Source organism: Acipenser ruthenus, chromosome 30 (assembly GCF_902713425.1).
Source record: "Acipenser ruthenus chromosome 30, fAciRut3.2 maternal haplotype, whole genome shotgun sequence".
Classification (NCBI taxonomy): Eukaryota; Metazoa; Chordata; class Actinopteri; order Acipenseriformes; family Acipenseridae; genus Acipenser; species Acipenser ruthenus.
This window is the reverse complement of record NC_081218.1, coordinates 13,653,505-13,666,435: the sequence shown is the minus strand read 5'-3', so window position 1 is coordinate 13,666,435 and position 12,931 is coordinate 13,653,505. Positions and strand designations below refer to the sequence as shown.

Here is a 12,931-nt window from a genome sequence, read left to right as displayed (position 1 = left end):
TTTGCCAAAGTTGGCTCCTCCACTCCTGGTCTTTGATTCAACCCTGTTCTAAATGGTTTAAATGAACCCATTAAACCTCAACCCAAGCCCTTAAGTAATTCATCATATAATCTGACCTGTTAAGTGCCAGGGCCCTCTACAACCCTGATTGAACACTCCGCACTGGCCACGTCGTCTGATTACGGCACTTCTGCTATACCTTAGATTTCTGATCGAGCGTTTTTGAAGTCAGGGATAATACACTATTGAATTAATAATTTGCTTTTCAGTTGTATATTATTATGTACTGTTAATGAGACCGCTTATAATTGAAATGGAACGGTGCTGAATTGAATCGGTTTAATTGATTCATAGATTGATTGATTCAGCTGTTCACAGCCGTTTATGAAAATGAAAACAACATCCAATCATTTGAGCTAATATAGCAGTGCCGTGAGACTAAACATGGGTTTTATCTCTTTAAAAATCCGCTTTTTTACTTAGTTTAGTCAGAAACCAGCTGGTCGGCTAAGGGGCTTACTTCAGTAAACGCCATGGGACTCATGTTAAGCAAAAGCTGCTGTTGCCCCAAAAGAAAGCTAAAAGTCTGTGGACAAAACAGAGGAAACCGCAAAGAGAGCGACACAGGTACGACCAGCTTTATGGTTCACGTCATCACCTGCGTAAAACAGGAAACCGGCGGCCGTTTGACAGGTTTACAGTTAACTGTCACTGTGCACAAACCTTCTCTGTGCTGCTGGTGTGTATTGCAAAAAGGAGAAGTTACTGAAAGAATGTTGTTAATGAATTCACACAAGAGTGCGCAGTACAGCTGGGAGAAACTCGTCGCAAGGTTTGAAAACATCAGCTAATAGTTGCTGTGGTTCACCTGAGCCAGGTAGCCCTGCCCCGCGTTTCTCCACATACCCGTGCTCATTATGAGTTGCAGGGTGTGCTAGCAGGGTGGTGTATGTGCTGAATATGTGTGTGTGAAGCGGTGCCTCTATCGATGTGCTGGTTGTGAAAACACGGGTCCATGTCATTCCGGTCACAACATCAGATAGCAAACCAAACCGACGAACCCAGAAAACTGGATTGCTAAAAAAAAAAAAAATTACAGAAGAAAAAAACTTTCCCCGTACACATTTCAGAAAGCGAAAGAAAGCCGCATACAGGAAGTCACGGAGAACACTTTTTTTTTTTTTTGCCTGTTTTGTGTAGTGTCTGTCAGCGAGGTGTCCGACTGCTCTGCGCGATAGCTAAATCAGTGACGCGCCGAAGAAGATGGAATTAATCTGCTGAGGAAAGGAGTCGAACAAAGCGAAAGAAACTCGCGTCGTGTCTGTCTGGCGGCGGGTATAAGAACACGATGGACGGGGATAAGGGGAAGGGAGGCGGACTGATTCCTAAAGGGCTCGCTCAGATTCAAAAAGCGACTGAAAAGAGTGAGTTGTGCTTTTCAATACGTTCACACACACACAGCGCTGCAGCTCCGCGCTCGGCTATCTCCGCGCTGGATAGCCAGCCGCACATGCCCGTGTAGGTAGCTGGTTTTTTATTCCACTTTTTAAACTATCTCCTAAGTGTTGCTGGGCTTCTTACCTAAACGAGAAAAAGATAGCAGACATTTCTACGCTACCTTCTTGTGATTAGAGTAGAGAAAAATATTATCATTAATTTGGGGGCTCCAACAGTTCTCCAAGTTTGTGTGCTGTAAATTGTGCTGTCACATTGGGCAAAACCGACCACGCTAGATGTTAGATTTCTATTGATACCTCAAACTGTAAAATATTATTATTATTATTATTATTATTATTATTATTATTATTATTATTATTATTATTATTATTATTTTTGTCGTTGCTGTTTGGAAGTTCATCTCAATACTATAAGCCTATGATGACGTCACTCTTATCTCTCTCTTTCCATAGCTTGCATTGTTTTATAATGTTCTGTATCCATTATGCAAATTCATTGCCGATACAGAGTTCTGTGCAAGTAAAGGACGCAAAGCAGTGAAAGCAGTTACACTGACATGAAATCAAGCCGTGTTTACCCCATTGCCCCTCATCAGCTGTAATTGTGTCAACATGAAGCAGAACAGTACAGACAGCCTCAGCCATGCTTTGCATGTTGTTCCACTGGTCAGTGGCTCCAGTTTTGATGATCTGACCCAGGTTTTGGTTAGCAGTTGAGTGTGTGGCTTCTCTGTGGTCTGTCAGCTCCAGTTTGGCAGGTCTGCTGTTTTAAGTCATTTCTGTTGTGAACTGCTCTCGGTTGTCAGGCGTTAATGGCAAGAAAAACAAGAATCGTTGCTATTTAGAGGTTTGGCACAGTGTTTTGATACTGCACTGTAACTGCGCAACAAGCTGTTACCTGTCCTATTTTAACAGGAGCCCTTTCTGCACAGTAAATGAGAATTCAGATCTGCTCCATTCAGAGGGGCCGAGTGTCGTTTACCTGTCTGCCCGATTCACTAAACTCAAAGGATCGTTTCAGGCAGTGGATTTGTTGACGCAAAGGGTCGCGCAAACGCCCTTGGCTTGCTTGAGCTAGTCACAGAGTGGAGGTAATGTTTGGTTAATCACTAAACCAAACGACTTTTGGTGCTAATGCAGCGCCTCTGTGTCCGTACTCGGGGTTAGCACGAGGGCAGCTGCAGTGCGCCTGGGGCCTCATTGGTAGAACCGTGCCAGTTTCCTAACGTTTCCATATTTAGACACGCCAATGGTGGGAATCGGCTCGCACAGGTTATCCACTGACCTGCCTGACACGTGCCAAAACGGATCCATTGCGTCACCATTCCTCTCCGGCTTTTCCGGAGATTTATTCCGGGTAATAAACTTCAGGCTGTCAATATTTGTTTTTGTTGAAGTTTTTTTTTTCTTCAGCTGCAAGGGATCGTACCCCTCCCCCCCCCCCCCCCCCCCCAGCTATTCTCAATATTTCATGCATGACAGGGTTTTATGTTAGGATCTCTCCTCCAGTGCCTATGGACTTGGTTTCCCACTTTCGCCTGAAGAAGAGACCTTTGAGGTCTTGAAAGCTTGTGGTGAATTATTGTTTAGTTAGTCCAATAAAAGGGATCACATCTCCTTCTCTTTGTCTGTCATTGCTGGACTGATTACGGCTCCCATTTCATCTATCAACAAACTGCTGGATAAAACTCTGCACCCAAGCCCCAGTGGTGCTGCTCACAGCGTCCTGTGTTTCCTCAGTCTCATGTGCCAGTCCTGTGTGTGTTGCAGTTACCTGGAGTGTTTGTGTTCTGCACAAGTCCTGCAGCTGAAGTGAAACTGGGCCTTCCATTTAAAAGCATGAGGAAGTTGCATAAGATAATAACTCATTGTTAAGCATTATTAACCTTCCTTAAACCTGTTTGGGAAAGTACCTCCTGGGCACATGGGATCAAATGCATTAACCGTTTACTTAAATTCATGCAGGGTTAGAAACTCGCACTCGGGTAGACTTGCAACCCTGCCCTGACTAATTGAATTTAGTTTCAGTGTGTGAAATGGAAACGATTCTTACAAAAACTATCCAAACCGGAGAAGGATTTTCTGTTATAATTAGTTATTTTTCCTTTGCCCTGCAGGTGAAAGTGATAAGCCCAGCAGAGAGGCTCGGATTGAGGGCAAAGCGAAAGGAAAGGGTCCCGCGGGGTCTACGCCAGAGCACTGTGAGTTACTCACTCACAGATTCCATTCTGCTTATTTAACTTATATTAGTTAAGGGTCGATTTTTTTTTTTTTTTTTTTTTTTTTTTTTTTAAAAAGCCTATTTAGATTTATTAAATAAAGTTTGAAGTCCTAAAAAAACCCCCCAAAAAACATTCCTTCAAACAGTCCCTTCAGTTTTCTGAATACAGCCGATGGTGTTATTAATTGTGGAAGATGTTGCTCATGCTGAATGAACCCCTCTCTGCTGCAGCTGGGACCCAGGCGAGTGACGAGGAGGAGGGGGAGGAGGAGGGGGGCGAGCGAGGCTCCAACAGGTTGAGCAAATTCTTCTCATCGTTCCGCTCCAAGCTGTCCAGAGAGAGTGAGTGCCGCCCTGCCTACGTTTCTCTAATGCAATCTGTATGTACAGTAAGTGAAGTGGCTCTTCATAGGTTAGTGCTGGGTGGGGACGGCTAAAAACAGCGAAGGGCACCTCTCCCCTCTGAGATGCATCAGCACAGTCAAGACTAGCAGCCCTGACAGGCTTTGTGGAACAGGAATGTATAGCAGCAAAAGGGGAGGAGCCTGAAGTAGTTCTAGATTGTTCTATGACCACATTTCCTGTGTCTCTTTGTTAGTGAGGGTCTGGAACCAACTCCTCAGTAATGTTGTTGAAGCTGACACCCTGTGATCCTTCAAGAAACTGCTTGATGAGATTCTGGGATCAATAAGCTCCTAACAACCAAACAAGCAAGATGGGCTGAATGGCCTCCTTTCTTATGTTCTTAATATGTTCAAAATAAGACCCACCTCTTTATTAGGAGTGTTTACCTTTGGCAAAGGTACAGATTTAAGAAGGGTGTGCCAATGCTGACAAAAGACACACACCTGAGCTTGTTACCGATACACTGGGGCTAATCAAGCACATATTATAACCTGGGGTGAAACTGCTGTGCAATAGGAGTCTTATTTCCATCCCTGGTATGCAATAGATGTGGTCTGCTGGTCTCTTTTTTTTTCACGTGACTGATCGCTCTGGTTTGTGAATTGCAGCTTGTTGTATTGGAAAGCAGGTTAACCCCGACTACAGTAAAAGCAATGTCCTGAACCCCGTGTTCAGATCCTCTGTTTATAAAAATCAAGTTGAATTCTTTGCGTGTTTTCTGGAATGATGCTGGGGAGCCGAGCAACAGAAAGTGTAGCAACGTGTTGCCCGTGGCAACGGGGGTTGAGTTTGCAAACTTTGCAGCAGCCTAATGCACACAGCCCAGCCGGACTAAGCAAGCTGTTTGGAAGAGATATAATGTAACAGACAAGCAAGGGGCGGGGGGAGCAGGAATGACAAGCAGTTTTATTGCATACTGTACAGTCTGTGGATTTTCAGAAAATTGCGCAACATTCATTTGCCTCGAATCCGTGTTGAATTACATAAATCATGTGGATAACGTTCATAAAACTTCATTCCCCTTTTCCATGATGTCATGCACACGACACTCTGAGTTTCCCAACTTTGAGTCAGTTACTGGAAGTTGTGCTGTGAAGCTCCAAGCTGTAAGGCTGGAGTGAAAGGCTGTATGTGGTTGTTTTAGCTGAACAGTGCCGTGCTTGTAGAAGTGCTGGTTTATATTTCAAAGGGGCTGACATTCTGATTTTTTGAACCAGGATCTCGTACCAGGTAAGAAGTCTTCATGTTTGTATTTGAATGGAAGTAGTTCAGATAAACTTGTGGATTGTGGAAAGACTGTTTTTAACTTTTGAACAGTCTCCGTTTTTTTTTTTCCTGAATAGTTACATTCTTTTATATGTTTTCACTGTTGTGACTTTATACTGTATATTGACTTCAGGTACCATTGCCACATGTTGCTTAGAGTTTGTTTCTGGCTGTGTGAACGTAATGTCTAACCTGTAAACAGAAACTCGCCTGAACAGGTTAATTAAACACTTTGACTAATCAATCATGTATTAAAACCTGGAGTGGGTGAAACTGCTATTGCAATAGGAGTCGTATACTATAGAGTTCACACAGCTTTTTTTAATTTTTTTAATAAATTTAGTCGTCGCCAATTATTTTTACCCCGGTTTTCACCCCAATTTAGCATGCCCAATTATTATCTGTATCCCCGGCTCACCGCTCGCAACCCCCCCGCCGACTCAGGAAACGGAGGCTGAAACACGCGTCCTCCGAAACGTGCTCCTTCCAAGCCGTCATTTTTCGCACTGCAGATCCACAGCAATGCTACCAGACCTATAGTGCCGGAGGACAACACAGATCTGGCGGCTCCGCTGCAGAGCCACAGGCGCCCTATCGGCCATAGGGGTCGCTGATGCGCGGTGAGCCGTGGATTCCCCTGCCGACCTAAGCCCTCCCTACCCGGGCAGCGCTCAGCGCTCAGCCAATTGTGCGCCGCCCCCTAGGAACTCTCGGTCACGGTCAGCTGTGACATAGCCTGGATTCGAACCAGCGATCTCCAGGCTACAGGACGCATCCTGCGAGGAGCGCCTTTACTGGATGCGCCACTCGGGAGCCCCGGCCACACAAGCTGTTTTAAAATTAAAATAAAAATTTGTGACCGACGGGGATGCTGTGTTGATTAGCTGTGACCTGTGCTCTGTACAGAAGGGGGTGATGCTGTGTTGATTAGCTGTGTCCTGTGCTCTGTACAGAAGGGTGATGATGCTGTGTTGATTAGCTGTGTCCTGTGCTCTGTACAGAAGGGGGATGATGCTGTGTTGATTAGCTGTGTCCTGTGCTCTGTACAGAAGGGGGATGATGCTGTGTTGATTAGCTGTGTCCTGTGCTCTGTACAGAAGGCAGTAAGGAGCAGCCAGTGCTGGAAGTGGCCAGCGAGTCGAAGCCTGCAGAGATGGAGCAGAGAGAGACTCGGTACTCTAGCGGGCAGTTCTTCTTCGAGTACCTGGTGGTCGTCACGGTGAAGAAGAAGGGAGAGAGCTACGAGCCACAGATCACATACCAGTTCCCAAAGGTGAGCCGCCTGCACCCTGCACCGCAAAGGCAGAGTGGGCTTCTGGTATATATTGGTTTTGGTTTTATTATTGATGTTGCAATGCATGTATTAAACAGTGTACATTTTTAACCCTTTGCAGGGTGTCCAGAGAACGTAGTTTTGATCAGTGAAAGTGTTAAATGTGTTTCGGTTTGTACCAATAACAAACTCTTATGACAAAACGTTTCGCCGCGCGTTTCTTTCAGTCGTACGCTGTGCATCGTAGAGTGTTTTACGGTTTGTGTTTTTAATTGCGTGAGTCGTACGGGCTGGGAGTGTCCCGTGTGTAACACCCCTACCCCCTGTCTCTGCAGCGGGACGGGATGGTGCGTTTCCAGAAAGAGGAAGAGGAGAAGACCCTGACGGCCATCACGCTGTTCTGCTTCCCAGAGGGAATCAACTGGGCCCCGCTCACAGAGTACCGCAGGTACACACCAGGGGGCGCTGTTCACAGGGGGGCATGGACAATTCAGACACAATCTGACCACCAGGTGGCTCTGTATGCTATGCAGGAATCCCGTTGAGAGGTTGAGTTCCACTCTGCCTCCCGGCCCTTTAGTCACTAGACTGTTCCTTTTCAATTGCATCGCTGGAAGTACTAACTAGGTCAGAGAACGTCAGAGAGGTTTGTTAGTCAAAGCAGAGAGACTTTGCAGCTTGGATTGTGAGCCCCACCCTGCACTCACACATCGTATAGGGAAAGGAAGTGGTTTACAAGAAGTTATGCTTTCATTTTTGAAATCACACTTGGGAGTACCAGCAAACATCTGCACGACTGTAGCATGCTGCAACGGCTGAGCAGCTGGGGGCAACGCATCTAATTATAACTCATATGGTCTGTTTCCAATACAAATTTAAAATAAATAATACAGATGTTTTGAGAACTGCACTGAAACTGTATTGTAACAGGTTGCTCATATGTGTGTGTGTGTGTGTGTGTGTGTGTGTGTGTGTGTGTATATAGTGTGTGTATTTTAAACTATGTCCTATAAACACAAGGGGTCTGTTTTAATGATCTACATTCTGCACTCTTAAGCTTGTCATTAATCTTGAAATCAGGTTTAAGATCATTAAATCAGATTAAGTTTGATGTGACGGGGGAATGATCAGGAATGCAGTCCACAGTAAAAGCATGCTTACCATCTGTAACATCCGTGTGTTTTCAGTGAAACCTTCTCCTTTGTCTTGACTGAAATTGATGGGAGCCGGAGGAATGGATACTGCAGGAGATTACTGGTAATCCACGTGCTGTGCTGTGCTCTATACGGGACACTGCAGAGGCAGCAGCAAGGGCTGTTCTTCCAGGACGCTGCTGCTGCTGCTGCTTTGAAACAAACAGGATTTGAAATCATTTGGGAAAAAAAACAAACACATAGGGCTGTAGTTTGGTCATGGGATTCAGCTTGTCTGGCTGGATTTAAAATGAAAGGGGGCTTTATTATCGTGTTCATTTCAAACAATAATTTATTTATTGTGTAATCCTGGTGTGTGGTATATTTAACCAACCCACAGTGCAGATGGCATTATTATTAGTAGTAGTAGTAGTAGTAGTAGTAGTATTCTTTTCATTATTATTACTGTCACATAGAGGGTTGTTGCAGTGTTTTTAATGTTCACTTTTTTGTATAAATAAAAATAATAAAAAATCAGAATATGACTCCGAAAACAGGACCCAGTTCTGCAGTGACCCAGCCAGGCCTGGTGCCCCTATATTAGGAGTAGACAGCTCTACGCCCCCCCCCCCCCCCCCTGCTCTCTGCGCGCTGGGGGGGTGGCTGGTCCTGCCAGACCCCAGCTCTCTTTGCTAAGGGGCCCCCCTACCTCCCAATCCGTCCCTCTCTTGTTAAGCCGCCTCCTATTGGTCCCCCACAGCCTCATGGGAAAGGAGCCCGCCCTCCTGAAGCATACTGCATCATCAGCAAGCTGGCCTGCTTTGGACTCTTCTCAAAGGTACAGTGCAGAACCTCGAGCCGAGAGCCGAGAGCCGAGAGCCGTGCCCTGCTGTGTCTGTCTGTTTTATCACAGTAATGAACTATAAGATAAGACACAATAAACCATTCAATAGCTCTGGTGAAATCGCTTTGGTTTTTGTGGGTTTTAGTTCCAGTTTTTCTAGCAGGGGCCAGTTTTACAAAGCACTGCCAGCACTTATTTTTCTAGCGGTTTCAGAAAAAAAATATTTTAAGATCAAACGATAAAGTTTAGTAGAATCGGCAGGTCTGTATGATTAAAGGATCATTTATTTATTTATTTATTTATTTATTTATTTATTTTTTTAATGGAATGAATTGGATTTAGCTAGCTAGCTAGAGCTGCTGTGTGAGTCCGGACCTCCTGGTATTCCCTGGGAATTCTGCAGTGTATCCAGTCTCTGCTGAGACATTGTTTTTGGTTTCCATATTCCTCAGCGCTGCTTGAACTTCCCTGAGTTAGTGCCTTATCCTCTGAGGAAGGGCTGAGGTCATGTATTGTCAGCAGTTCCACACCGGAGAGATTGCAAACCGAAAGCAACACCTTCTAAGAAAACATGGGCCAAAAAAAATCAATACACTGCTTCTGTTTGACCAGTTGACTCTAATGGGTGTTGGCAGTGTGCTACTACAACAGTAAACTAACGCTTTCCCTTGACAAAACACTGGGAAGTGAGCAAAACATTTTATATGCATGTGCTTTGGTTCCAGATCTTCGACGAGGTGGAGAAGCGGCGCCAGATTGCGCCGGCGATGATTTACCCGTTCATGCAGAGCCTGAGAGAGTCTCCGTTCCCCGCGCCGGGACACACCGTGAAAGTCAAGAGCTTCATCCCTGACTCGGGCACCGAGGTGGGTCCCACCTGACCGGCATTGCTGAGCGAAGCACCCGAAGGGGCGCTCCAGAGACGCAGCAATGTGTATAAATCACGCTAGACCCTGACATTCCAGCAGCCATCCCCAAATGTAATTCATCTGTTTCCAATCAAGTTCTGCAGCATTATAGTGCTAAGGCTTAATAAATTAACTCGGTAAAACAAACGAGCTGTAACTGATATCCGAAGGAACACGGGGAGTCCGCAGAATTCCCTTTTTTGGTTTTTGAAGTGGTCCCTCTCGACAGTCTTTTGATCAAGGTTTTTCTGTACGATGATCGGGTCGTCTGCTCTGGTCTGAGAGTGGGACCCAGGCAGTAGTCTAACCTGGGCTTGTCTGCTGTTTCTCTGAGTGTCGCGTGCGTGTCTCCCTCCCTGCCCCAGATCATCGAGCTGACCCGGCCGCTGGACCCCCTGCTGGAGCACGTGGATTTCAGAACGCTCTTCAAGTGCCTGAAGGATGAGGAGGTCCTGCAGGTGTTCGCCTCCACGGTGCTGGAGCGCAGGATCATCTTCGTGGCAGACGAGCTCAGGTGAGTTCACAGAGAGAAGAGAAAGCTCTCCGCATGCGTCTCCCCCCATAAACCCAGCTACTGCAGGGAAGCGTCTCCCTGCTTTTCACTTCAAATGTCCTTCAAACAAACATGGGAAGGAAATGATAGCCACTCGACAACTGGGGATTCCCTTAATGCTACATTTTATATTGTTGAGAAAATAATTGCCATTTCTATCTTTTTTTAACCTGTTTTTGTACTGTATGTAATCTTCTTTTTTGTTATTCAGTACAAACTCCCATCTATCAAAAAAGTAATGCAATGAACTTGTTGAAAAGCTTGTAACAAAAGCAAGTGCTTTTATGAATGCGGTACGTTACGCTTGATGTTGCTAACGCTGTAAGAACTGTTTGGACTCCACACGGGGCCTGCGCTGCTCTGTGCAGTGAGGGGAGGCACTGACCCTGTGTCTTCCCCCCCCACAGCACCCTGTCTCAGTGCATCCACGCTGTGGCCGCGCTGCTCACCCCCTTCATCTGGCAGCACACCTTCATCTCCATCGTGCCCAAGATCCTGATCGACGTGGTCATGGCGCCCACCCCCTACCTGCTGGGTGTGCAGAAGCAGCTGCTGGAGGAGGTGCTGGACAACAGCGACGTAAGTTACCACAGAACACGCCATCTCTCTGCGTGCTGTTTCATTCTTCTCATGTAACGGTGCTGCGTACGGTGAGACTTGGTAAGGACGTTCTTTAGGGTGCAGATTGAGAGGAATCTGTCCGTCGCTGTCACACATTTCCTTGTGGAGGTTGGCATGTGTGTGATACGCTTGTTGGTTTTATTTTTGACTGGTCTGCTCAATTGCACAGTATGAACAGTTTAATTAAACCTGTCTCTCTCTCTCTCTTTTTTTTTTTTTAAAGATATTAATAGTGGATTTATCTGAAGGATCTAACAAGACTTTCATTCAGAAAGTAAGTGTCTGGACTCTCTCACTTTCTGAATCTACAGTGATCTGTGTTCCAGTTAGATAGAGACTCAGGGTTGGAAATATGACTTCTTTTGCAGAACAATTTCACCCATTCCAGGTTTTAATACGAGCTTCAGCGTGTAGTGCCACAAGCACAGGTGTGTCTTATTAAACACATAGTAAAACCAGGAATAGATCAAACTACTGTGCAACGGGAGTCTTATTTCCATCTGTCTGTAGAAAACTGTAATACAGGAAGCAAATGGTGAGAGGAGACGATACAGCAGAAGAAATTGAAACGGTTTCCTGTGGACAGTAGAGACGTGTAGGCATTGGGGGGGGGGGGTTATATTATTTATATCACAGGAAGCGAACTTGGAAAAAATGACTCCACCCAGGGTATGTAAAACAAAACGACTAACAGGAAAACCAATAAGGGATTTGTGAGGATGTTATGCAGATGAGAGGTTTGGTTAACAGACATTTTAAAAAAAAACCAAATTGTACAAGTACTGAAACCAAGAAGAATAATCGCTAATTACTGTCTGTTTAGCTGGGTGATGAGAAAAGCCTCCTGCCACCAAAGCTGCAAACTGAGATCCTGCAGGCGCTGAGTGCCAGGAAAGAGAACTCCAGTAAGTCATGAAGCCTTTTGTCACATTTCCATCCTGGATATACTGGACCATCAACAAAGGTGTTCAGTGTTTTTAGTCTTGTTTTGTTTTCTGGAGGTTCAGCTGTGTTTTGAATGTTGTTCATGGGGGCGGGAGGTCACAGATTCCAAGCTGTGTGGGTTATGCAAGTGAAAGGATGCCTCTGTGCATTCACCACAGTTGCTGAAGGTTCGTCACGTACACGATGTGAATTGTGGTGACACCGCACAGAAAGAGCGTTTTGAGTTTCTGTTTTTAAATGCTGTGATGTATATTTTGTTTTTTTTCTCAGCGCCTGAGGAGCTGAATAAGATTGTGTCTGCTGCGTTTGTTCCGTTCTTCGTGAAGACGGTGGGACACTTCTCCTCCCACGTCAAGAGGAACAGTAAAGGAGGGCGGGGGGAGTTCCAGAAGAAAAGCTTCTGCAAAGCGGTGGAGTCCAAGACGACCCGCAAGTTTGTCAAGAAGTTCATCCAGACCCAGATGTTTGATTTATTTATTCAAGAAATAGAGCAGCAGCCAGCAGGACAGGAAGGTGAGCAGTGCAACGTGTAATGGATGCTATGTTTTATAGGAACGTTTTTAGGAACCGCTCTGCCTGCCTGTGTGGTTTTCCTCATTGCTGGAATCGTGGGAGGATTCTAGAATGAGATTGGAAGGCAGTGATTGGCAGGGGAAGGCTGTTGGAACAGATGGAGTTCTTAGGTGAGAACTTCATCTGCAACCGCTGTGTCTCCTACGAGTGACGTCATTGTCTCTTGCAAAATGTAACGGAGCTTCTCTGCTTGCTTGCTAGCAGTTCCGTTCTTGGTTTGAAATGTTCCATTCCGATGCTGATTTCACTCGGAGGAAAGGCCGGTGATGATGGAGGAAATAGACGCGGGCATTTCCTCACGCAGTACCATCGGCATTTTCATATTTTTTAAAAACGTGTCCGATCAGGGGAATTGAATAGGGGTGGACTTGTCCAGTAGATTTGCTCTGAATAAATATCTGCAAGAGTGTAATATTATTTATTATTTTATTTTTTAGGATTTTTTCAGAAAAAGATTGCAGAATATAAAGAGAAAATGAAGAAGGAGAAGAAGAAACACTAGAATAAACGATCTTTGCATTCATCTCTTGGACTGACTCGCCCAATAACTGAGAGAGACTCTGTGTGTGTGTGTGGAGAAATCCATGCGATGCTAAGGACTCTGACTTTTATTCAGTGAAACGGGAGAAGCTGCTGTAAATGCCGGTGTTTATCTGTGTGTGTGTGTGTGTGTTTGTAGATGGGAATTGCTTGTACATTGCTACCCAGAAGAGTAAAGAGTTTTACATTTTC

The 12,931-nt window shown here is 45.3% G+C and overlaps 1 protein-coding gene across 2 annotated transcripts; it reads left to right on the top strand.

Annotated features, from left to right (window-relative positions):
• Positions 1 to 341: 341 nt before the first annotated feature.
• Positions 342 to 12,931, top strand: LOC131696569 (DENN domain-containing protein 2D-like). Of its 2 annotated transcripts, none has more exons than XM_059004669.1 (14): positions 342 to 627; positions 3,575 to 3,658; positions 3,910 to 4,020; positions 6,447 to 6,622; positions 6,958 to 7,070; positions 7,810 to 7,879; positions 8,516 to 8,593; positions 9,325 to 9,465; positions 9,873 to 10,021; positions 10,468 to 10,639; positions 10,905 to 10,955; positions 11,505 to 11,586; positions 11,897 to 12,139; positions 12,637 to 12,931. In XM_059004669.1, exons 1-14 carry the CDS (start codon positions 534 to 536, stop codon positions 12,699 to 12,701), a joined length of 1,629 nt encoding a protein of 542 aa, XP_058860652.1. In that variant the 5' UTR covers positions 342 to 533; the 3' UTR covers positions 12,702 to 12,931. The 2 variants fall into 2 exon arrangements, with proteins under 2 accessions (XP_058860652.1, XP_058860653.1); XM_059004670.1 differs by lacking the exon at positions 342 to 627 and adding an exon at positions 752 to 1,424.